Genomic DNA, 25579 nt, shown 5'->3' with positions numbered 1-25579 from the left:
ATCGACAATACCTATTTTACCCAAAACGATTCAGAACAAAAAAAACATAAAAATGAAAGACATTCTGAATCGTACTCCTGAACCAGGGAGTGTGATTGATTCTTTGGTTAAGCGAAAGTGTTCTTATGTTGTTTTCACGTTATCGTCGACGAGTTTGTTGATGGACCTCGCCGGCCAGCAATTCACTGAAACTGTTAACGGTGGGAGCAATTTGATGAGAGAAGTGTGGGTGTAGGAGGGTTTCGGGTCTCTCCACGAGAGTCCGTCGCGGCGGCGACGAAGCGACGGAGGATTAGGTTTTTTTATTTTGGTTTTCCTTCGTCTGATGTTTTTTTTTAAGAACAAATATAAGCTTAGTTATCGAAAAGGTCAATTTGGGAAAAAATACTTCATTTTCAGTTGGAATGGTTCATTCATCCCATTTTACAAAGAATCAAATTAGTGTAATGATGATTCCATATAATGATGATTACTTCTTTTAAAAATGAACCAAACAAAGTAATAATGAATTTCGAGGATTCATTCCATTCCATTCCTTTAAAAATGGGCCAACCAAACATGCCCTTAGGTGAGTGAACATTGACCTTCTTTCAGGAAGGTTGGATTCTATATCTGTCAACCACATTCTTCTCAGATGACATTCCGGATTCACAAGACATAAGTATCACAGCGTCTCACTAGCCTTTAACGAATGAGTCAAAGAACCCGACGATATGACCTAGAAGTCCATGATCACTTCAGGATTTAGATCAAGTCTCACTGTGACCATCATAGCGAACCTGATTAGTGTGTCATAACGGTACTTAAACGACACATCAACAACCAAAGTCTGTCCAGGCTGTACAATTACCACAAATGCGGAATGCTCCCACAAAGTGATCGGCTTTCACTTGTGTTCCACATATATGATTTTAGCCAAAGTTTTAGTGATTTCGATGTTTTTGTCTTTGTCTTTCAAATCGTTTTGAAGTTTTTAACAAGGGTATTTTGGACGTCTTACCTACCCAAAAGCTTAGTTTTCCTAAAGCATAGTTCAACATTGACCTTGACGTTCAAATGTGAGGTAACTCTATGATTGGTTGCTCAAGTTTCCCTAACGATATCCACTCTCATGACAGTGAGATACATATTAAACATGTATATTACAACAACAACAACAACAACAACAACAACAACAACAACAACAACAATAATAACAATAACAAAAGTAAAAATAATAAATTTTTGTATAAAATAGTTCAAATCATATCTACGTCTTTATAATATAACGCATGCGTCTTGTTTAGCTTTGTGCTATTTTTTTTATATTTTTAGTCATATATGACCAACTCTCCCTAATAATAATATAGTAATTAGTTTTAGTTTAAAAATATTACGGAAGAGTTGTTCTGCACCACTAAGTAACAAGTGTATGACTTGGTAAAACATCTCAAGTTTCTTTCTAAAAAAATCTCAAGTTTCAAACTCAAAGAAACAAGTCTTAACCATATTTATTCAAATCAAAATTTTCACATGACTAAAACGTCTATAATTCATATATTAATTCTTAAACAAAATATTATTTTTTCAGAAAATAACTCAATATATTATCGTAAACCACAAAACCAATCACGTAAAACTTTTTTTTTAAAAAAATAACGTCGCACAAAATTATGCTATATGATCAAACAAAACAGTAAAAATATCCTAAATAAATTAACAAAATATTTTACATTGACGTTACAAAGTTTTTTTTTTTTTTTTTTTTGTGTAATGTTTTGTTTATACATCAAAGTCAATCCATAAAATGACATCTAGGTATTAGGTGAACCATTTTCTATTTATCTGCCTACTCTTTTCAGCAAACCCCTAACTTAGTCGCATCCCACGAAGAAGTGAGTGGTAGAACTGTAAATAAAACGAATACCCGTGGCGTTTCTTCAAACACTCCCACTTATAAACACTGGACCAAAGTTATTATTATTATCGTCTCTTTTCCCCTTTCTTTCCTCTCTGTCCGAAGAAAGAGAAAAAAGGTCCGATTCATTCATTCCTCTCACACGTCACAACCCTCATCGACGACAATGGCGAGGCTCTTGATCCTCGTCCTCGCGATCTGCGCGGGGATCTCGGCCGCGACGGCGTTCTCCGGCACCGGAGAAGAGCATCTCGGGATTTTCCTCTCGAAGCGTGGCTGCAACGGCTCGACCGTTGGCGATTGTCTGGCAGAAGAGGACGAGTTTGAGATGAGCTCGGAGATCAGCCGGCGTATCTTAGCAACGAAGAAGTACATCAGCTACGGTGCGCTTCAGAGGAACACTGTGCCGTGCTCTCGCCGCGGCGCGTCGTACTATAACTGCAAGCCTGGCGCCCAGGCCAATCCCTACAACCGCGGATGCTCCTCCATTTCGAGGTGCAGGAGTTGATTTTATTTTTACTTGTTTTGTTTTGTTTCATTTTTTTTTTAAATATGTGGGTTTGATTGTTGTTAATATTATCTTATTAACAATTGTGTACCCATTTGTGGTTATATTATTGTTCCATGGGAAAAAAACAAAATTCTATCTCGTCTATTGGTCTATATAAACAAATTGTCTTGTAATTGGTTATTATTTTTATTTTTACGTTTCCTATGGGTTTTTTTTTTAAATTTATTTTATTGTAGATTTAATTTCGTACTGGGAAAGATCTGAGATTTAGGTCCGTGATGACGATGAGACTGTTTTTTGTTAGAAAATAAAAAAAAATGAATGAAATAAAAATGAGAGATCATAGTTCTAGTACATGCATGATATTGGTGAGATTTACACTGATCTTTTGTTTATGGTTTAATTGGTGTTCCTGTTTATCTTATTTTTTCCTATTTTCATATGTTTGTTTTTTATTATTAGCAAGCTAATAATTGAGTGATATATGAATTTTGGCATGAATTGGTAAATGTAAGTATGTGATCTGAGTTGTGATTTGAACCAGAAAACAACGTTACTTGCTTTGCGGCTGATGGACATTACTAATTGGCAAAAAAAAATTGTAAAATCTATTTTTGTGTAAAAATGACTTTTTGAAAATCATATTCGAACTTAAAATATTACACGTGAAAAAGTGTGATGATTCGTTTTTGAAATTTGAACAAGTTGAAAAGGAATATGCCAAACTTAAATCGAATTGGGTTGGGCTTGGGTGTTATGTCATGATCACCGCTTCACAAACTTAAAACAGGTCAGTTAAGACATAAAGACAATTTTTTGGGTGACCAAGTCCTAAAAATTAATAAAAAATACACGAACACGTCTTTGCTACCTAACATCAACCTGGAATGCCAGCCAATAGCTATGGACAATGACCCCTCTGAACACTCTGGATCCTCGATCTGGATCTGGCGGTGAGTCCACTCGGAATGCGGCATCAGCTGCACAGACGGACTGAACTCTTCCTCCAGATGTCCAACTAGACTTTATTGAGATTCAGGTCTCCCGAGGATTAGACCAGACCCCGTGTCCGAGCTTCCAGCTCGGCGGGACTTCAGATGAGGCTGTCCCATAGGCTCGAAATGATCTGATCGGGCTGCCCCCGCCCCCGCCGGCACGAGCACCCTTCGTGGCCTTCCCAGCGAACTACGGACCTCGTCCCTCTGTTACCTCGCAAACATTCGCCGCCCAAATCCTGGACGAACTGAATCAGACCACAACAACTCCGGTCGAAGTCACAACCATCACACCACTGCGCACGGTTGTTCGTTGTTCTCAGAGTGACGAACCCAACATGACTGAATTTGAAAAATTTAAAGAGTCTATGGCAGCCGAACTGAGGGCTATCCATTCAAAGTTCCATAGTGCCACCAGTTCGGCCCCTGAAATAGACCGACTCGTCACCGAAACAGAAAGAACTGCGTTCACTAAAAACATTACTTTCACATCTCACTTATTGATGGTGTTTGCTTATGGATCTTTTATTATTATGTATGTTCGAGAGAGAAATCTTTTAGTTCTTAAAAATGGCAATTCGGCTTGTTCTGATTTTCTTTTGCGTGAAAGCAAATCGCTCCTAGTCTCCCCTTAATTATTGATGTGAGTGGTCATATTCAGAAGGTCAAAGAGATATTCGGAGAGACAAAAATATAGTTGAGAAGTCCTAGTACGGTTAGCTGGGCGGTTTGAGAACGTTGGAAACAAGGGTATTTCTGTCCTTATGGGAGAATGTCTTTTATTACTCCTATAAAATAGAAACAAAAATTAAATGGGGGTTAAATGAAGATAGATGTTTCTTAAGTCTTGACTCTTGAGGAAAGAGAGGGTGTGTTAGACATAGAGTTGTTTTTAATTTATTTCATAATTTTTTTAAAGTTGTTAGAAAAATAATTAATTAATGATAAAGTATTTGGTTTTGGGATATTATGGTAAGAGCCAGCTGGAATGTGAAGGCGGAATTGGTATGGGAAACGCGCAAACACCGCACAACGATCCGTGGTAGGCCCACCACCTGACGTGCAGCACTTATTCTTTCTCTTCCCTATTTTTCATAGCCGTTGTATAGTCCTTTTCAAATTACTAGAGCTAAACTAATGACGATGTAACTAAATCAAAATTATAAATTTACAAAATAATCAAAATTTGTATTAATTGAGTGAAATAGTCAATATGCTTTTATCTGTTTGAAAACGTATATTTGTCTATTTTGTTGAAAAGTTGAAATTTTGATTATTTTGCTAATCAATAAGTTTCAAATTGATATTTTATACAATTTTTCTTTAAAAAAATTTATTATTTAAAAGAAAATTTTCACTTTGTAGATCTTAAGAGTGGAAAAATATCAAAGGTAAATTCTTTAATTGAAAAATGTCTAAAATTTGACTCAAAATTAAAAAAAAATGCCCTTCAAATTAAATAAATTCATCTCAACTCTCTCTTTCCATGTTACTCTCAGTCTCTCTCCTCTCAATTTCTCACTCAGTCTCTCTCACATCCGATTCCGACAATCTACGTTGGACAAGTTTTGCATAAATTTGACCTTCATCATTCAAAATGCCCAAAAAAAAACTATTAATTTCATCGTAAATCATAAAAAATTATCGTATATTATCAATACAAAATAAAAATAAAAAACTTTGAGTGACAAATATTTCTATCGATCAAAGTCATTTTTTGTCGCGCAAACTCTTCACCACTCAAATTGTCCAATAACTATGAAATTCATCATAAATCATCCTAATCATCAGAAATCATAGAAAATTATCGTAAATTATCTTAATTCAACATGAAGTTCATAAAAAAAAAATTGTTAAATTTTACCATAATCTACCGCATTTCATCGTAAATTACATGAAATTATAGATTTTTCACTAACTTATAAAGAAATATATCATCACTAAATCTAAATCCACCATTATTCAAGGAAATCCACTAATAATGGGAAGATTAGAAGATCCTTTGAGAGAGAGAGAGAGAGAGAGAGAGAGAGAGAGAGAGAGAGAGAGAGAGAGAGAGAGAGAGAGAATTGAGGAAATGAAGAAAACTAAAGAGAGAAAGAGAGAAATAAGGTTAAATAGGCTTAAAAGACATTTTGTCCGATTTAGGTCAAAAATTAAGTTTCAAATATTTTTCAACTAAAGAGTATAGTCTTTTTTTTTTTTTTTTTTTTTTTTTTTTTCATTTTTGAGGTCCACAAAATGAAATTTCTCATTTTGAACATAATTTTTTTATTATTATTCGACGTCATATAAATTTATTTACTCATTTGGAAAGTGTGCTTAAAATTTAAATTTATTTCCATCTTACTCTCAGTCTCTCTCCTCTCAATTTCTCACTCAGTCTCTCTCACATCCGATTCCGACAATCTACGGTGGACAAGTTTTGCATAAATTTGACCTTCATCATTCAAAATGCCAAAAAAAAAACTATTATGTTACCGGTCCATCTCGGCCCGGTAGAGCAGCGACGGCCGCGATAGCAACCCCCCGGGACTCCCCCGCCCGCGGCCGACTCAGAGCCGGCGCCCGCCCAAGGCCGGCTCAAAGCCGGCGCTCGTCCAAGGCCGACTCAGAGCCGGCGCTCGTCCAAGGCCGGCTCAGAGCCGGCCCTCGTCCAAGGCCGCCTCAGAGCCGGCGCTCGTCCAAGGCCGGCTCAGAGCCGGCGCCCGTCCAAGGCCGGCTCAGAGTCGGCGCTCGTCCAAGGCCGCCTAAGAGCCGGCGCCCGTCCAAGGCCGCCTCAGAGCCGGCGCTCGTCCAAGGCCGCCTCAGAGCCGGCGCTCATCCAAGTCCGGCTTAGAGCCGGTGCTCGTCCAAGGCCACCTTAGAGTCGGCGCTCGTCCAAGGCCGCCTCAGAGCCGTACTTCCTCTCCAAGGCTGCCTCAGAGCCGTCCTTCCTCTCCAAGGCCGCCTCAGAGCCGTCCCTCCTCTCCAAGGCCGCCTCAGAGCCGTCCTTCCTCTCCAAGGCCGCCTCAGAGCCGTCCCTCCTCTCCAAGGGGACGCCCAAAGCACTCCTTGGTCGCCTATAAATACCAGGGCCCCTCCCCTGGTCCAGGTAATCCAATTTTGAGTCCCGAAACGCTGTCGAACTCGTACTTCACTCATTTCGCTCATCTTTGGCCTCTCACCACGTCTAAAACCTCTATACTCCACCTCAATCCCACTAATGTTGAGCGTCGGAGAGGTAAACAGAGGCACCCCCTCTGTTTTCCCTTCCTAGTTCACCTGTTCTTTACTCCTTTTCAGGTACTCAGACGAACTCAATGGACATTCACAGCTAAGGGACGGCTTGGGATACCAAGCCCGACACGCTCGAGTCAAGGCGAGACCACTTGGTCCGGCCTTGGGTCTAACCGCCTTTGACTCCTAAATCGTTGTCCGAAAATCAGCGACAACATTTTGGCGCTAGAAGTAGGGGATCTCTCGACCTTGGCGACACTGTTGTCAATGGTGCCCACAAGAAGAGTAGTAGTGTCTATTTGTGTACATTTGATGTAATATAGTCTCATGAAGACTCTTGCTTGTAATTGCCTATCTATTCATTAATAAAGTTGAAACGTTCATTCATTCTTTCTTTGTTTGAAGCTTTATGATAAAACCTTAGTCTTTTAGTCCATAAACAAACTTAACAACTTACGAAGAGACAAATGTAGATTTGCATGAACAAACTCTTCGTAGTTTGCTTAAAACGATATATTCGCAATCTTAGGGTCAAAGAACTATTGACCTCAGTATGATTGTTAGAAGAATCTATGATGTCTGGTTATGAGGCATTGAGAGTTGGGGACTCTATAGTTCTTCTAGGTATCTTCCGAAGGTACTGAATTGACCAGTGCACTTCTAGAGACAATATAAGAACAAACCATTTAACCTCTTATGTCTCGAAGTCACTATGTATGAATTGCATCATGCTTACCTTAATCCTGAAATGAGACATGCCATTTCACACCTTAGTATTCTCATTTGAGAAAGTCAAAGTTCGGACTCACTATGTGATTCCGAACAAGGCCTATTGGTGAAGTACTAAGTTGTGAGTCTGTCATGAGTAACTTTGTGAAGTTCTCATAGATACGGAATTCATGTACAAGATTGCTGAAATGCAATGTATGTCACCTCATACTTTGTTCCTTGGAGTGTGAATAAATGAACTGGCCAGTGTCCAAATTGAGTCCTGACTCTTTTGGATGAAACAATGTGACTTGTTAGCTCCTCGTCAATACATTGTTTCTAACTTATTCACAAGCGACAAAGGAGTTGAGGAAATAACAGCTAGAAGGGTAAAATGGTAATTTAGTAAATCCCGACTAGCTGATGACATTCATGAAGGGTAAACATAGATAATATTCAGTGGATCCGCTCATCGTAATTAAGTCGAATTCTTGAGTAGAAAATAAATTCATTTGAACCGAGAGATTTTCAGTGTCAGCTCTTTAGTGGAGTCAGTTGGCATTAAGCTAAACTTGGAAAAGGTTTGTGAACTTTTGAGTCCAAGTGTTTAGCTCAAGCTTTGTTCATTTGGGTCCATGAGGTCACTGTCACGAATCACATCGATTGGAATAGTTAAACTGGAAGCTAAGTCAAAACAAGAACGAAAATAGTCAAAAGGGTATTTTTGTCTTTTGAGACAAAGGACGAAATGAATGTCAATAATTTTTTTGACAAGTTCATTTGATGTCTTAAAGTCACTCGGCCATGACTTGATCATTGGGCCTTGTGAATTAATTTCATTTCATAAGAATTTTATTGAAAATTCTAAATGGGCTTTTTCTTATGTTGTTTTGAACAAGTGAAGAAAATTCTAGAAGCCTTTCTAGAAGCCATAGGCGCCCAATATACCCAAAGAGAGAGAAAATATTTTGTGCATAAATGTATGAAGATACTTGCCAAAAGAAAAAGAGGAAACAAATTTGCATAATGATGCTTAAGGGAATTCGGCCATAGAAGAGAAAACAAATTAGGAAACAAATCCCTTAAAGGAATTAAGAGACTTGGGCGCATATGGAGAGAATGGGCAATAAGAGATTGCTCATGAATGCTTGAAAGAAAGAGGAAACTCCTATTTTCTAAGGCAAACCCCTCTCCTATAAATAGGGCCCTCATTCTCATTGTTTTCTCATCCCACACAAGTTAGAGATTGAGAGACTCTCTCTCTAGACATTGTGGCCGCCCCTTCCTATCTCTCTCTCTAGTTTATATTTTCGATTTTTCATGTCTTGGCACCTAGGTCCTCACTCGACCTAGTGTTTAGCTCTGCGACTTTGAGACTCGTTCTTAAGTCGTAGTGTTTAAAAGTGCCCACTCACTAATTCCTTCTTTTCGAGTGATTTAGTGATAGAAACTTTCGTGGTTGCTCGAGGTGCCGAGGAAAGAAAGAGAGACGTGCTGCGAGGGGAGACGAGCGTTGCAAACTTTCCACAAGCTTCTTCAAAGTTCAAGCTTCAAGAAAGGTTAGTAAGCTTCTAGCTCATATTGGTTTTTATTTACATGTACTTGCACTTGTCTAGGTTAGTAAAAACTGTTTTACTTGTAAAAGAAAATTTTTAAAATTCCGCCGCTTACCGAAGCGTTAATTATTTTCTCAAACCCTAGATCGATTCCAACAGACACATCCCCTCTACCAGTCTTCTTCTCACTTCTACGACTCTCGAGAGATGAGTCATGGCCCCGCCACCGCCGTGGGCGCCCGAGCAACGAGCTCGAGGTGCGGCCTTCGAAGCCCCGTGCGTCGTCTCGGAGGGCAACCTCGTGATAACGAGAGCCAGCCCCGAGACCCGGCGAATGACCTCGGCCGCAGTCCGAGAGGACACGGCTCGAAGGCTCGCCGAACTCCTAGACCGCCCCGGCGTCACCGTCGCGCTCATCGCCGACCTCCTCGACTCCAACAACGTCGACGACATCAACCACGAGACCAACCTCGACCGCGCTATTCACGAAAGTGGGCGCACGCGCACGCTTCCAAGGGGACACCCTCGGGCGACCGCGTCGAGACGTCAACTTTCTGATGAGCACCCGCACGCGAAAGGGACGCTCCATGCTCATCAACCACTGGGGCACTCAACCCCTAGGCCCCGAAAGGGACGCTCCAAGCTCATCATACGCGTCCACAACCCCCGGGGAGATGACGACGACAATGGCCGTGTCGTCCGTCGAGAACGTCACTCAAATGACGCATCCTCGCCTAAAGTGATAGGTACGGCCGCCAGAGACTTAAGAGATTGCCTCAACTCCCGAAAGGAGTCTCATGAGAGCGACTTGAGAGGAAAGCTCAACGCCCAACGCGAGATCGCGAGCAAGGTCGTCTTGGGACGTCAACCACCTGACGCTGCTAACTGCGCACCCAACAAGAAACGCGCCTCCGCACTCGCCGCATCGGTCGTCGCTCCCGACTCGCGAAGGAAGAGGCGCAGAAAGGGTCGAGTCCCTAATAACCTTCCTTCTCCGACCCCGAAGCAATCCTTCATCCCTCTCAACACAACGCCCGACCGGATCCTGAGCTTACACAAGGAAAAGCTAGGGTCCCCGGCCCCGCTAAAGACGGACCCCGCAACGCGGGACAGAAGCAAGCAATGCGACTATCACTGAGATCACGGACACGCAACAACTGAATGCTACCAACTTAGGAAGCAAATTGATTCCCTGGTTCGAGGTGGGGATCTCAGGGAATTCGTCGCATCCGTTAACAAGGTGACAACCCCGATCGAGCGCCCGACTCGTCAAATGGAATGAAGCGTCTCAAGGGGCCGATGGTTAGGCCGGAGGTCCCAAAGAGAGACGAGCACCCACCACTCGCCGTGACGACTACCACGGCTTCCGCCATTAAGCTCACGACCGAACTCAATCGGCTTCGTGATCACTTTACTTCAAAAATGTAATTTTCTTTTTTCCTTTTTCAAAGAAGGCCAAGTGCCATGACAAAATGTAGCGACCCCCTTATTGCAATAAAGAGTTGTTCCACACATGACAAAAATGTAACGCACACTATTGTATACCTCCAACACGAGAGTTTCTTGGCCTTCGTCTCACAAACGCAAGAAACTCGGGGGGCTAACAGGGATCAACGCTCCATCAAAAACAACTCAGCAACAACTCAAAAAAAAATATAATAATAATAATAAAGTCTCAAGGGGCCGATGGTTAGGCCGGAGGTCCCAAAGAAAGACTTTTCACGTAACTCCTCGTGCAGGCTCTACATGAGTCCTCGAGTCGAGTTCGAGTCCACGAGTCGACAGATACTCCTCGTCCCGACTCTTCACGTAACTCCTCGAGACGAGTTCATTCCTTGAGTTGAGTCCGAGTCCACGAGTCAACAGATACTCCTCGTGCCGACTCTTCATGTAACTCCTTGAGACGAGTTCATTCCTCGAGTTGAGTCCGAGTCCACGAGTCGACTGAGACTCCTCGTGCCGACTCTTCACGTAACTCCTCGTGAGGCTCTACATGAGTCCTCGAGTCGAGTTCGAGTCCACAAGTCGACTGATACTCCCCGTGCCGACTCTTCACGTACCTCATCGAGTTGAGTTCATTCCTCGAGTCGAGTTCGAGTCCACGAGTCGACTAATACTCCTCGTGCCGACTCTTAACGTACTTCCTCGAGTTGAGTTCATTCCTCGAGTCGAGTTCGAGTCCACGAGTCGACCGATATTCCTCGTGCTGACTCTTCACGTACCTCCTCGAGTTGAGTTCACTCCTCGAGTCGAATATCGGGTCCACGAGTCGATAGATACTCCTCGTGCCGACTCTTCACGTACCTCCTCGAGTTGAGTTCATTCCTCGAGTCGAGTTCGAGTCCACGAGTCGGCTGATACTCCTCGTACCGACTCTTCACGTACTTCCTCGAGTTGAGTTCACTCCTCGAGTCGAGTTCGAGTCCACGAGTCGACTGATACTCCTCGTGCCGACTCTTCACGTACCTCCTCGAGTTGAGTTCATTCCTCGAGTCGAGTTCGAGTCCACGAGTCGACTGATACTCCTCGTGCCGACTCTTCACGTACCTCCTCAAGTTGAGTTCATTCCTCGAGTCGAGTTCAAGTCCACGAGTCGACTGATACTCCTCGTGCCGACTCTTCACATACTTCCTCGAGTTGAGTTCATTCCTCGAGTCGAGTTCGAGTCCACGAGTCGACTGATACTCCTCGTGCCGACTCTTCACGTACTTCCTCGAGTTGAGTTCACTCCTCGAGTCGAGTTCGAGTCCACGAGTCGACTGATACTCCTCGTGCCGACTCTTCACGTACCTCCTCGAGTTGAGTTCATTCCTCGAGTCGAGTTCGAGTCCACGAGTCGACTAATACTCCTCGTGCCGACTCTTCACGTGACTCCTCGAGATGAATTCACTCCTCGAGTTGAGTCCAAGTCCACGAGTCGACTGATACTCCTCGTGCCGACTCTTCACGTAACTCCTCGTGCAGGCTCTACATGAGTCCTCGAGTTGAGTCCCAAGTCCACGAGTTGACTGATACTACTCGTGCCGACTCTACATGTCTCTTCGGGATGAGTTCATTCCTCGAGTCGAGTTAAAGTCCACGAGTCGACTGATACTCCTCGTGCCGACTCTTCACGTAACTCATCGTGCAGGCTCTACATGAGTCCTCGAGTTGAGTCCCGACTCCACAAGTCGACTGATACACCTCGTGCAGGCTCTACATGAGTCCTCGAGTTGAGTCCCGAGTCCGCGCTCGCCGCCCAGCTCGTGAGCCGAAAGGCAGCGAGTTTCAAATGGGTTTCAAAGGCTTGCGTCCGCCGGACGTACCTGGTCTAGCCAGCATCCACGGAAAACCCGGTCACACAAACGTGACACCAAGGCACCCCGAGGCCCAAGTCGTGCAAATCGATCACGCCTTCGTTGGTAGGTCGAGAAAATAAGCCACGCACAATAAAGTCGTGCAAATCAATCACGCCTTCATTGGTAGGTCGAGAAAATAAGCCACGCACAATAAAGTCGTGCTAATCGATCACGCCTTCATTGGCAGGTCGAGAAAATAAGCCACGCACAATAAAGTCGTGCTAATCGATCACGCCTTCATTGGTAGGTCGAGAAAATAAGCCACGCACAATAAAGTCATGCAAATCGATCACGCCTTCATTGGTAGGTCGAGAAAATAAGCCACGCACAATAAAGTCGTGCAAATCGATCACGCCTTCATTGGTAGGTCGAGAAAATAAGCCACGCACAATAAAGTCGTGCTAATCGATCACGCCTTCATTGGCAGGTCGAGAAAATAAGCCACGCCCAATAAAGTCGTGCTAATCGATCACGCCTTCATTGGTAGGTCGAGAAAATAAGCCACGCACAATAAAGTCGTGCTAATCGATCACGCCTTCATTGGCAGGTCGAGAAAATAAGCCACGCACAATAAAGTCGTGCTAATCGATCACGCCTTCATTGGTAGGTCGAGAAAATAAGCCGCGCACAGTAAAGCCGTGCGAATCGATCACGCCTTCATTGGTAGGTCGAGAAAATAAGCCACGCACAATCAACTCGGAACAAAAGTCGTCCCTCGCGACGAACAAAAGTCGTCCCTCGCGACGAACAAAAGCCGTCCCTCGCGACGCACAAAGGCCGTCCCTCGCGACGCACAAAGGCCGTCCCTCGTGACGCACGAAGGCCGTCCCTCGCGACGCGCAAAGGCCGTCTCCCATGACGCAAACCCGAGAGCGTTCGTCCCGCATCGGCATGAAAGCGTAGATTTTGAGTTTCCACTCGACCTACGCTCGACCGGAAACTAGGGGGGCTAATGTTACCGGTCCATCTCGGCCCGGTAGAGCAGCGACGGCCGCGATAGCAACCCCCCGGGACTCCCCCGCCCGCGGCCGACTCAGAGCCGACGCCCGTCCAAGGCCGGCTCAGAGCCGGCGCTCGTCCAAGACCGACTCAGAGCCGGCGCTCGTCCAAGGCTGGCTCAGAGCCGGCGCTCGTCCAAGGCCGCCTCAGAGCCGGTGCCCGTCCAAGGCCGGCTCAGAGCCGGCGCTCGTCCAAGGCCGCCTCAGAGCCGTCCTTCCTCTCCAAGGCTGCCTCAAAGCTGTCCTTCCTCTCCAAGGCCACCTCAGAGCCGTCCCTCCTCTCCAAGGCCGCCTCAGAGCCGTCCTTCCTCTCCAAGGCCGCCTCAGAGCCGTCCCTCCTCTCCAAGGCCGCCTCAGAGCCGTCCTTCCTCTCCAAGGCCGCCTCAGAGCCGTCCCTCCTCTCCAAGGGGACGCCCAAAGCACTCCTTGGTCGCCTATAAATACCAGGGCCCCTCCCCTGGTCCAGGTAATCCAATTTTGAGTCCCGAAACGCTGTCGAACTCGTACTTCACTCGTTTCACTCATCTTTGGCCTCTCACCACCTCTAAAACCTCTATACTCCACCTCAATCCCACTAATGTTGAGCGTCGGAGAGGTAAACAGAGGCACCCCCTCTGTTTTCCCTTCCTAGTTCACCTATTCTTTACTCCTTTTCAGGTACTCAGACGAACTCAAGGGACATTCACAGCTAAGGGACGGCTTGGGATACCAAGCCCGACACGCTCGAGTCAAGGCGAGACCACTTGGTCCGGCCTTGGGTCTAACCGCCTTTGACTCCTAAATCGTTGTCCGAGAATAAGCGACAACATATTAATTTCATCGTAAATCATAAAAAATTATCGTATGTTAATTAGTTAATAATATGTTAGTTTGTTGATGTGAAATAATTAGACTTGAAATTGAATTTGTTAGAACCGAGCCACTGATGCTTAGTTTTGGGTTTAGTTGATCAAAGAAGTGTGCAAAGAAGAGCAGATTGAGGATATCTTTACCGAGTTGAGAGCAGAGTAATACCCTGGTTGCAAGGAGTTTTCATCTTTATCGTTGTTGGTTTCGTTGATGCACATAAAAGTCACGAACCACTGGACAAACAAGTCGTTCACTGAATTCTTGTAGCTTTTGGGGAAGTTGCATCCTGTTGGAAACATAATTCCAGAGAAGCACTACGAGGCGAAGGAAGAGTTAAAGCGATTCGGCATGGGCTACGAGATGATCGATGTGTGCACGAATGATTGCGTCTTGTTTTGGAAGGGATTGAAAACCGTTGACGTTTTCCCCGCCTGCGACGAAAGTAGATGGGTAGTTTGGAAGAAAGTACCTAGCAAAGTTTTGCGGTACTTCCCAATGAAAGATCGGCTCAAGCGGTTGTACGCATCTTGATACACGTCTCTCGAAATACAGTGGCACGGGAAGGAACAAGTGACTGAGGAAGGCGTTCTATGACATCATCCCGATGGGAAGGCGTGGAAGAACTTGGACGAGAAGGAATGAGTGACTGAGGAAGGCGGACTTTGCTGCGGAGCCAAGGAACGTTCGAGTTCGACTTGCTGCTGATGGTTTCAACTCTTTCGAGGAAATGAGTTTTTCATATAGCATGTGGTCGGTGGTGTTGACCGCGTAAAATTTGCCACCACTGTTTTGCATGAAGTCCGAGTACTTGATGTTGACGCTTCTGAATCCGAGCCCGAAGTTGCCTGGAAAAGACATTGATATGTTCTTGCAGCCACTTATTGAGGAACTGAAAGAGTTGTGGACAATAGGCGTCCGATTGCGAGATGGGGCCGATAACAATGAAGTCTTTCAATTGCGGGTCGCACTCCTTTGGAAGATCAATGATTTTTCGGCACGAGATAGTTTATTAGGATGGAGTGGACTAGAGTATCTTGCATGCCCCACTTGAGCCACAGACATGCCATCATTGCCTATCAGAAATAGAGTCGTGTATTACTACCATCGTCGGTACTTGCCAGATTCTCACCGGATGAGAAAGTGCAACGGTCACTACAAAATACGCGTCGAAAAAAAGAGGTCTCCAAAGAGGTTGACTGTGGGTCAGATAATCGAACATCTGAACAATTTTCCTAATATGAAACCAGGCAAGCACTCTCGAGGTCCTAAACGAGCGAGGCGAGAGTGAACTAAACTGGAACAAGAAAAACATCTTCTATGAGTTTCCATACTGGTCAGAGTTGACATTGAAGCACAACTTGGATGTGATGCACATAGAGAAGAATGTGTGCAAAAATTTACTCGGGACATTGCTTAGCATTGACGGGAAGGATAAGGACACGGAGAAAGAGAGATGGAATTTGGAGGGACTTGAAAATCAAGTCGACTTTACAGCTGGAGAAGCGTGAGAATAGGTGGTTCAAACCGCAAGCTTCATACGTTCTGACACCAAGGTAGAGGAAGGAATTTACTCAAGTGAGACAAGTCTTCTACTTGAACAACCCTCGTAATGTTGATGGGGGATGGAATGTCGTTGAAGATTGTAATCATCGATTTGTGTGAGATTTTCCTGAAATCGACGCCTCGTCTTTGGCTATAATTCCATTATCAGTACAACAAACTAACATCGAACTACTATCTGATCCTCACAAAAATTGTGAAGCAACTCTTATGAGTGACGATAGTGAACATGAAACAGTTGATTTTGCAGGTTTCTCCTCAAGCTTCTGAAACAGGTTCACCTTCTTTCTCTCATCTTTCTCTCCAATCTTTGAACTCCAATCTGATCTCCGAGATATCTCTAAATCTCTTGGATCTCCTTCCATGACAACGTAGTCTTCCGAAACGTAATCTCCAAGCGACCAAGAATACAATGTGGGCACACTCTATTAATCTCACAAGATCTGATTATGAAGTTTCAGTTCTACTCTTATTTTAACAAAATACTGAGTAAGAGAGAGAGAAGCAAGAGGGACGAAAAATTGCTCTTGCTTTTGTGATTTTTGCTTTCTCTTAGACCCCTATTTATAGTGGTAGAAATGATATATTCTAGAAAGCTCCTAGAGATATTTGATTCTCCTTTATTCTTTCCTATTTTGTAGTTAAGCATGAACCGTTGGATCTTGACTACAAATCCTACTTTTTTTTCTCATCCATTAGATCAGAATCTAGGATATTATATTTCCTTATTTTTTATATTTAAGGAATCTAGATATTTGAGAATTATGATGACAATATTTTATTTCTTTATTTAATGGAGATAATATATCTACCATTATTATTATCCTAGATATTAGGAAATTAATTATGAGATAAAATTAAGGACAATATCTTATTTCCTTATTTGATAGAGAGAGAGAGTATCTCAACTATTATTATTCTCTCTCTTATTTAATTAGTTACCTGGTTTCTTTTTCACAAATCTAACAACTAATTAAAGAGATAATATTGAGTAATTAATACCCATCCATAGTAGGCGCCCAACGTCATGGTCATGGGCCAAGGAATTTTGACTTTTACAGTTTCCATAAGGCCCAACATAAAATTCGATTAATTATTTACTTGATCTAACAATAAATAATTAATTCCACTATAAATATTTAATTCGAAAAATAGACTAATTTTTGAATGAATGCTGCTCAACAATTTACAGCTGCGAGATTGTTATAATAATAAATAATCTTTATTTTTATTATTACTGGAGAGTTCTTGTCCGCCTATCAGAGCCGAATCGGGGACTATGGCTAGTAACAAAAGCTCATACAAATCCGATTAAAAAGACGAAATAGTCCTTTCTCTTTTCAATTGATTTGTTCAATCTTGTTTAGTACTCCACAAAATAATCCAAGACCGCACTCTCCTTATTTCTAGATTTATATTTACTCATAGTGACGAGTGTCCACTGATCTAGTCAGTTCGTGATCAAGATCCTTCAGGTCTAACCCGTATCGAGTAAGGTCTATTATTCTGTTTCTCGATACATATATACCCTAAGCATCGTTGTTTTCGCAGCGAAATATTCTTCTGTACGTTACTTACTACGAAAGTGCTAGCAATCTATCAGTTCTGGAATCAACCCTTTTAGGTGAGTGAACATTGACCTTCTTTCAGGAATGTTGGATTCTATATCTGTCAACCACATTCTTCTCAGATCACATTCCGGATTCACAAGACATAAGTATCACAGCGTCTCACTAGCCTTTAACGAATGAGTCAAAGAACCCGACGATATGACCTAGAAGTCCATGATCACTTCAGGATTTAGATCAAGTCTCACTGTGACCATCATAGCGAACTTGATTAGTGTGTCATAACGGTACTTAAACGACACATCAACAACCAAAGTCTGTCCAGGCTGTACACTTACCACAAATGCAGAATGCTCCCACAAAGTGATCGGCTTTCACTTGTGTTCCACATATATGATTTTAGCCAAAGTTTTAGTGATTTCGATGTTTTTGTCTTTGTCTTTCAAATCGTTTTGAAGTTTTTAACAAGGGTATTTTGGACGTCTTACCTACCCAAAAGCTTAGTTTTCCTAAAGCATAGTTCAACATTGACCTTGACGTTCAAATGTGAGGTAACTCTATGATTGGTTGCTCAAGTTTCCCTAACGATATCAACTCTCATGACAGTGAGATACATATTAAACATGTATATTACAACAACAACACCAACAACAACAACAACAACAACAACAACAACAATAATAACAATAACAAAAGTAAAAATAATAAATTTTTGTATAAATAGTTCAAATCATATCTACGTATTTATAATATAACGCATGCGTCTTGTTTAGCTTTGTGCTATTTTTTATATTTTTAGACTATATATGACTAACTCTCCCTAATAATAATATAGTAATTAGTTTTAGTTTAAAAATATTATGGAAGAGTTGTTCTGCACCACTAAGTAACAAATGTATGACTTGGTAAAACATCTCAAGTTTCTTTCTAAAAAAAATCTCAAGTTTCTTTTTAAAAAAAATCTCAAGTTTCAAACTCAAAGCAACAAGTCTTAACCATATTCATTCAAATCAAAATTTTCACATGACTAAAAAGTCTATAATTCATATATTAATTCTTAAACAAAATATTATTTTTTCAGAAAATAACTCAATATATTATCGTAAACCACAAAACCAATCACGTAATTTTTTTTTTTAAAAAAACGTCGCACAAAATTATGCTATAAAATCAAACAAAACAGTAAAAATATCCTAAATAAATTAACAAAATATTTTACATTGACGTTACAAAGTTTTTTTTTTTTTTTTTTTTTTTTTTTTTTGTGTAATGTTTTGTTTATACATATTCAATGTAATTTACATTGATTATGTATTTTTATATATCTTTAACATACTATAAAAGAGCGTATGTATTTACGTTTCGTAAGTTTTTTTACGTTTCCTTGTGCCACGTCACTACTGTTTTTTATTAAGTTTTTATACAGTTTTTGTTCTCGTTTTTTCACTTAAAAAATAGACTCAGACCACAGACCGAGAGACGACGAATTAAGAGGACGACCGAGAGCAAGAACGCCAGATAAAGAGGGGAGCCAGAGTAAGGAAGAAGAAGGAGGGAAGGGAAAGAAAGAGGACGAACTTTGAAATACATAAAGAGGTATACAAAATTCGTGTTCTTCATAAATTTCGTTCATTGTTTACGGTACTATTCTTTAGTCAGAGGGCTTTTTGGTGATTTTTCTTGGATTTGCTTTCACTAAAATAGGTTTCCTGAGATTCTTGTACATTAAGCTTGGAATTTGTGAATTTCAATCACTTAGTTTAAAACTCAAATTTAACTTGTTCATGAACGCTCACGAGGTGTTTGATAAAATGTGTACACAGTTGTCAGATTTTTTTCCCTGACAAGTTTTGGTCTTGAAATCTATTTTTATGTGTGTAACTCTAGGATATTAGGAAGGGCATACAAGTGAGGCTACGCCCAAAGGTACAATTGACACAAGGGATGCTCAGGTACTTGGTAAATTTTGATGTCTACTTTTTTTTAAGCTTTACCACTGAGACTTAAATCATACCCTGCATTGTTGTTGTAGATGACTAAGGTAGATAACATAGTTCAGGTTATTAATAATTTTATTTTTTAGCCAACTCCTTCTGTTAATAATCTATTCGCCAACTATATTACTTCAGTTAAAAACTCATGTTCCCATGATTTAAATGACATTCATAACATTTAACTTCAATTTCAACTGGGGTCTTTGATAGTTATGCTAGAAATCCAATTAACAACGAATCAATACCGATATATATTGTAGATTATGTATTTGAAAGGTATGTTCGCCTAAGCTTTGAAAAATTCTTTGTTATTTATAATGTAAAAGTGTACCATATTTACTTTTATGTTATTGCTAGAAAAGAATATTTAGGTATAACTCTCAAGTATGATTTAGTCGTTCATGCAGTTATGGAACGAGATCAATCATGGCGGTAACTGCTCATCATATTCATGAATATAGGTTTGCTTCTAAAAATGATATCCCAGTTCGATGGGTTGTCACACCAGATGAAAAAACTTTATGACCCAAAGCTTTTCGAATGAATGCGTAGTTGTAAATTCTTCGAGTTCAATATCTGAACTTGATATTGATAGCTTGTCTAGCAAAGATGCTACCTCCAAAATAATTGAATGGGCTGTGATAACTGGATAAGGAAAGAAATAGGTAATTTTTACATATATAAGTTTTACAATTTATAAATTATGCGATTAATACGTTTAGAATAAACAAGTATTATTCTTACATGGCTCAAACTCTACAATGCTTTTCAAGGATAAAGAACGCTAACACAATTATAACTATTTCAAAAGGAAAAAAAACAAAAAAATAAGTCTTGCTTATTTCACCGCCGGCTTAAATTTAGTACACAATTCTGTATTAATATGTTGGTTTTGTAGTATGAAATTTGATTATGTTTTAATTTCACTATAGATATCCATGATAGGTTCAGTTAATGGAAGATGCTCCTTTGAATACTACAGCTTTGATCAAACAATCGAAAAGATGGATCAGCCTTTTTCATAAGATTTCCTTAATACCTTGGTTCCTAACGGAATCCCTCCTCACGAGTTGGTATTAAAAAAGAACTGCCCCATCATTTTATTGCGAAATATCAATTCTGCAGAAGGTTTGTGCAATGGTACAAGATTAATTTGTAAACAGTTTGATTGAAACGTCATACACGCTAAGATATTTGTGGGGGAACATACTGGGAAAAAAGTATTTCTTCCAAGAATCCCATTCATCCCTCTTGCAACTGACAATTGTCCTATTCCTTTTAAAAGAACACAATTCCCAGTTCGATCTTGCTTTGCCATGACGATAAACAAATCACAAGGCCAAACGCTGGACTTTGTAGGCTTATACTTACCAGAGCCTGTTTTCTCACACAGGCAATTATATGTCGCTTTATCTCGAGCTTGATCATCTGAGCGTACAAAGTTCTTTTAAAACCTGATTCAAATAATCAGTTGCTTTGTCGCACCAGAAATGTTGTTTATGATGAAGTTCTACTGTTGGCTAATCAGTTATAAGCAAATATCAATTCATCCTTATGATCAAGGTAAGATTATTTATGCTAATTAAATTATGCAGCTTAGACCAAACATGAGCATATATTTTTATAAGCTGTTACAAAAAACTTATCCCCTCAAATTTAAACTTGTGCTTCAAGTGTTACAACAACAATAACATATATAAAGAACAGATTAATAAACATATTATTGACTTCATATTTTGATGACTTTTTCCCCATTGTATATCGGTCACTACAAGGTAGTAACAAATCTTGCCTCTGACAGTGGGATCACTACGACATATCGTATTATCAGACTTACAACGACTTCTACACGACTCATACCACCGAGTTGATCACGAGGTGAGATCGGCTAACTCAGTTAACTTAAGCTACACTCTTTATAGAAGAGAATGTCTTGTACATATGTACGACGAGATCAGGTTTTGTTTTTTGACGGGGCAGAAACAGAGGGAAAGAAAAATATGAACTACTTATGCGACATTTGCTTTAAACTGGTTCTTCAGCTTCAGCCTTATTTGGTATTTTTCCGGATGCGGGTCACGGTTTACGATGGATTCTGAATGAGGCTAGCCTCGGAACCTCCACTACTGGAACATGAATAATAGTATCATGTCAGAATGCTCTGTTGATAGAGAATTATAATGCATTGTTTTCTTTTTCTGTTGATAGATACAAAATATAAGTAAAATCAATGTCATGCGGGGCATGGCACAACAACTAGTACATATAAAAAGATTGAAAATTTTCTCGTAAATAAACCATATCAAAGTCAATCCATAAAATGACATCTAGGTATTAGGTGAACCATTTTCTATTTATCTGCCTAATTATTTCAGCAAACCCCTAACTTAGTCGCATCCCACGAAGAAGTGAGTGGTAGAACTGTAAATAAAACGAATACCCGTGGCGTTTCTTCAAACACTCCCACTTATAAACACTGGACCAAAGTTATTATTTTTATCGTCTCTTTTCCCCTCTCTTTCCTCTCTGTCCGAAGAAAGAGAAAAAAGGTCCGATTCATTCATTCCTCTCACACGTCACAACCCTCATCGACGACAATGGCGAGGCTCTTGATCCTCGTCCTCGCGATCTGCGCGGGGATCTCGGCCGCGACGGCGTTCTCCGGCACCGGAGAAGAGCATCTCGGGATTTTCCTCGCGAAGCGTGGCTGCAACGGCTCGACCGTTGGCGATTGTCTGGCAGAAGAGGACGAGTTTGAGATGAGCTCGGAGATCAGCCGGCGTATCTTAGCAACGAAGAAGTACATCAGCTACGGTGCGCTTCAGAGGAACACTGTGCCGTGCTCTCGCCGCGGCGCGTCGTACTATAACTGCAAGCCTGGCGCCCAGGCCAATCCCTACAACCGCGGATGCTCCTCCATTTCGAGGTGCAGGAGTTGATTTTATTTTTACTTGTTTTGTTTTGTTTCATTTTTTTTTTAAATATGTGGGTTTGATTGTTGTTAATATTATCTTATTAACAATTGTGTACCCATTTGTGGTTATATTATTGTTCCATGGGAAAAAAACAAAATTCTATCTCGTCTATTGGTCTATATAAACAAATTGTCTTGTAATTGGTTATTATTTTTATTTTTACGTTTCCTATGGGTTTTTTTTTTTAAATTTATTTTATTGTAGATTTAATTTCGTACTGGGAAAGATCTGAGATTTAGGTCCGTGATGACGATGAGACTGTTTTTTGTTAGAAAATAAAAAAAATGAATGAAATAAAAATGAGAGATCATAGTTCTAGTACATGCATGATATTGGTGAGATTTACACTGATCTTTTGTTTATGGTTTAATTGGTGTTCCTGTTTATCTTATTTTTTCCTATTTTCATATGTTTGTTTTTTATTATTAGCAAGCTAATAATTGAGTGATATATGAATTTTGGCATGAATTGGTAAATGTAAGTATGTGATCTGAGTTGTGATTTGAACCAGAAAACAACGTTACTTGCTTTGCGGCTGATGGACATTACTAATTGGCAAAAAAAAATTGTAAAATCTATTTTTGTGTAAAAATGACTTTTTGAAAATCATATTCGAACTTAAAATATTACACGTGAAAAAGTGTGATGATTCGTTTTTGAAATTTGAACAAGTTGAAAAGGAATATGCCAAACTTAAATCGAATTGGGTTGGGCTTGGGTGTTATGTCATGATCACCGCTTCACAAACTTAAAACAGGTCAGAGTTAAGACATAAAGACAATTTTTTGGGTGACCAAGTCCTAAAAATTAATAAAAAATACACGAACACGTCTTTGCTACCTAACATCAACCTGGAATGCCAGCCAATAGCTATGGACAATGACCCCTCTGAACACTCTGGATCCTCGATCTGGATCTGGCGGTGAGTCCATTCGGAATGCGGCATCAGCTGCACAGACGGACTGAACTCTTCCTCCAGATGTCCAACTAGACTTTATTGAGATTCAGGTCTCCCGAGGGTTAGACCAGACCCCGTGTCCGAGCTTCCAGCTCGGCGGGACTTCAGATGAGGCTGTCCCATAGGCTCGAAATGATCTGATCGGGCTGCCCCCGCCCCCGCCGGCACGAGCACCCTTCGTGGCCTTCCCAGCGAACTACGGACCTCGTCCCTCTGTTACCTCGCAAACATTCGCCGCCCAAATCCTGGACGAACTGAATCAGACCACAACAACTCCGGTCGAAGTCACAACCATCACACCACTGCGCACGGTTGTTCGTTGTTCTCAGAGTGACGAACCCAACATGACTGAATTTGAAAAATTTAAAGAGTCTATGGCAGCCGAACTGAGGGCTGTCCATTCAAAGTTCCATAGTGCCACCAGTTCGGCCCCTGAAATAGACCGACTCGTCACCGAAACAGAAAGAACTGCGTTCACTAAAAACATTACTTTCACATCTCACTTATTGATGGTGTTTGCTTATGGATCTTTTATTATTATGTATGTTCGAGAGAGAAATCTTTTAGTTCTTAAAAATGGCAATTCGGCTTGTTATGATTTTCTTTTGCGTGAAAGCAAATCGCTCCTAGTCTCCCCTTAATTATTGATGTGAGTGGTCATATTCAGAAGGTCAAAGAGATATTCGGAGAGACAAAAATATAGTTGAGAAGTCCTAGTACGGTTAGCTGGGCGGTTTGAGAACGTTGGAAACAAGGGTATTTCTGTCCTTATGGGAGAATGTCTTTTATTACTCCTATAAAATAGAAACAAAAATTAAATGGGGGTTAAATGAAGATAGATGTTTCTTGAGTCTTGACTCTTGAGGAAAGAGAGGGTGCGTTAGACGGAGAGTTGTTTTTAATTTATTTCATAATTTTTTTAAAGTTGTTAGAAAAATAATTAATTAATGATAAAGTATTTGGTTTGGGGATATTATGGTAAGAGCCAGCTGGAATGTGAAGGCGGAATTGGTTTGGGAAACGCGCAAACACCGCACATCGATCCGTGGTAGGCCCACCACCTGACGTGTAGCACTTATTCTTTCTCTTCCCTATTTTTCCTAGCCGTTGTATAGTCCTTTTCAAATTACTGGAGCTAAACTAATGACGATGTAACTAAATCAAAATTATAAATTTACAAAATAATCAAAATTTGTCTTAATTGAGTGAAATAGTCAATATGCTTTTATCTGTTTGAAAACGTATATTTGTCTATTTTGTTGAAAAGTTGAAATTTTGATTATTTTGCTAATCAATAAGTTTCAAATTGATATTTTATACAATTTTTCTTTAAAAAATTTTATTATTTAAAAGAAAATTTTCATTTTGTAGATCTTAAGAGTGGAAAAATATCAAAGGTAAATTCTTTAATTGAAAAATGTCTAAAATTTGAATCAAAATTGAAAAAAAATGCCCTTCAAATTAAATAAATTCATCTCAACTCTCTCTTTCCATGTTACTCTCACTCTCTCTCCTCTCAATTTCTCACTCAGTCTCTCTCACATCCGATTCCGACAATCTACGGTGGACAAGTTTTGCATAAATTTGACCTTCATTATTCAAAATGCCCAAAAAAAACTATTAATTTCATCGTAAATCATAAAAAATTATCGTATATTATCAATACAAAATAAAAATAAAAAACTTTGAGTGACAAATATTTCTATCGATCAAAGTCATTTTTTGTCGCGCAAACTCTTCACCACTCAAAATGTCCAATAACTATGAAATTCATCATAAATCATCCTAATCATCAGAAATCATAGAAAATTATCGTAAATTATCTTAATTCAACATGAAGTTCATAAAAAAAATTGTTAAATTTTACCATAATCTACCGCATTTCATCGTAAATTACATGAAATTATAGATTTTTCACTAACTTATAAAGAAATATATCATCACTAAATCTAAATCCACCATTATTCAAGGAAATCCACTAATAATGGGAAGATTAGAAGATCCTTTGAGAGAGAGAGAGAGAGAGAGAGAGAGAGAATTGAGGAAATGAGGAAAACTAAAGAGAGAAAGAGAGAAATAAGGTTAAATAGGCTTAAAAGACATTTTGTCCGATTTAGGTCAAAAATTAAGTTTCAAATATTTTTCAACTAACGAGTATAGTCTTGTTTTTTTTTTTTTTTTTTTTTTTTTTTTTTTTTTTTCATTTTTGAGGTCCACAAAATGAAATTTCTCATTTTGAACATAATTTTTTTTATTATTATTCGACGTCATATAAATTTATTTACTCATTTGGAAAGTGTGCTTAAAATTTAAATGCGAGAATTCGTTGTAACAACAATTTGCTTATGCACAAGGTCAATAAACTAGGAACCTTCATATTGAATAAACCAAGATTACATGCATATAATCTGCCTATTTGACATTTTTTTTAAAGAAACCTATTTGACATGTTA

General features: G+C 40.4%; 2 protein-coding genes across 2 annotated transcripts; both read left to right on the top strand.

Moving 5' to 3' along the window:
• Window positions 1–1957: 1957 nt before the first annotated feature.
• On the top strand, window positions 1958–2629 carry LOC149380611 (rapid alkalinization factor-like). Its single transcript, XM_089602010.1, has one exon. It carries the CDS (start codon window positions 2064–2066, stop codon window positions 2403–2405), a length of 342 nt encoding a protein of 113 aa, XP_089458136.1. The 5' UTR covers window positions 1958–2063; the 3' UTR covers window positions 2406–2629.
• Window positions 2630–21679: 19050 nt separating this feature from the next.
• Window positions 21680–22339, top strand: LOC149380610 (rapid alkalinization factor-like). The gene has a single exon (XM_089601817.1). The coding sequence runs from the start codon at window positions 21791–21793 to the stop codon at window positions 22130–22132; it is 342 nt and encodes a 113-aa protein (XP_089457943.1). The 5' UTR covers window positions 21680–21790; the 3' UTR covers window positions 22133–22339.
• Window positions 22340–25579: the final 3240 nt, after the last annotated feature.

Source organism: Urtica dioica, chromosome 11 (assembly GCF_054948205.1).
Source record: "Urtica dioica subsp. dioica isolate 48M chromosome 11, U.dioica_male_clone48M_v1_H2, whole genome shotgun sequence".
Classification (NCBI taxonomy): Eukaryota; Viridiplantae; Streptophyta; class Magnoliopsida; order Rosales; family Urticaceae; genus Urtica; species Urtica dioica.
The sequence above is the reverse complement of the archived record's forward strand: the minus strand, read 5'-3'. Positions and strand labels throughout refer to the sequence as shown.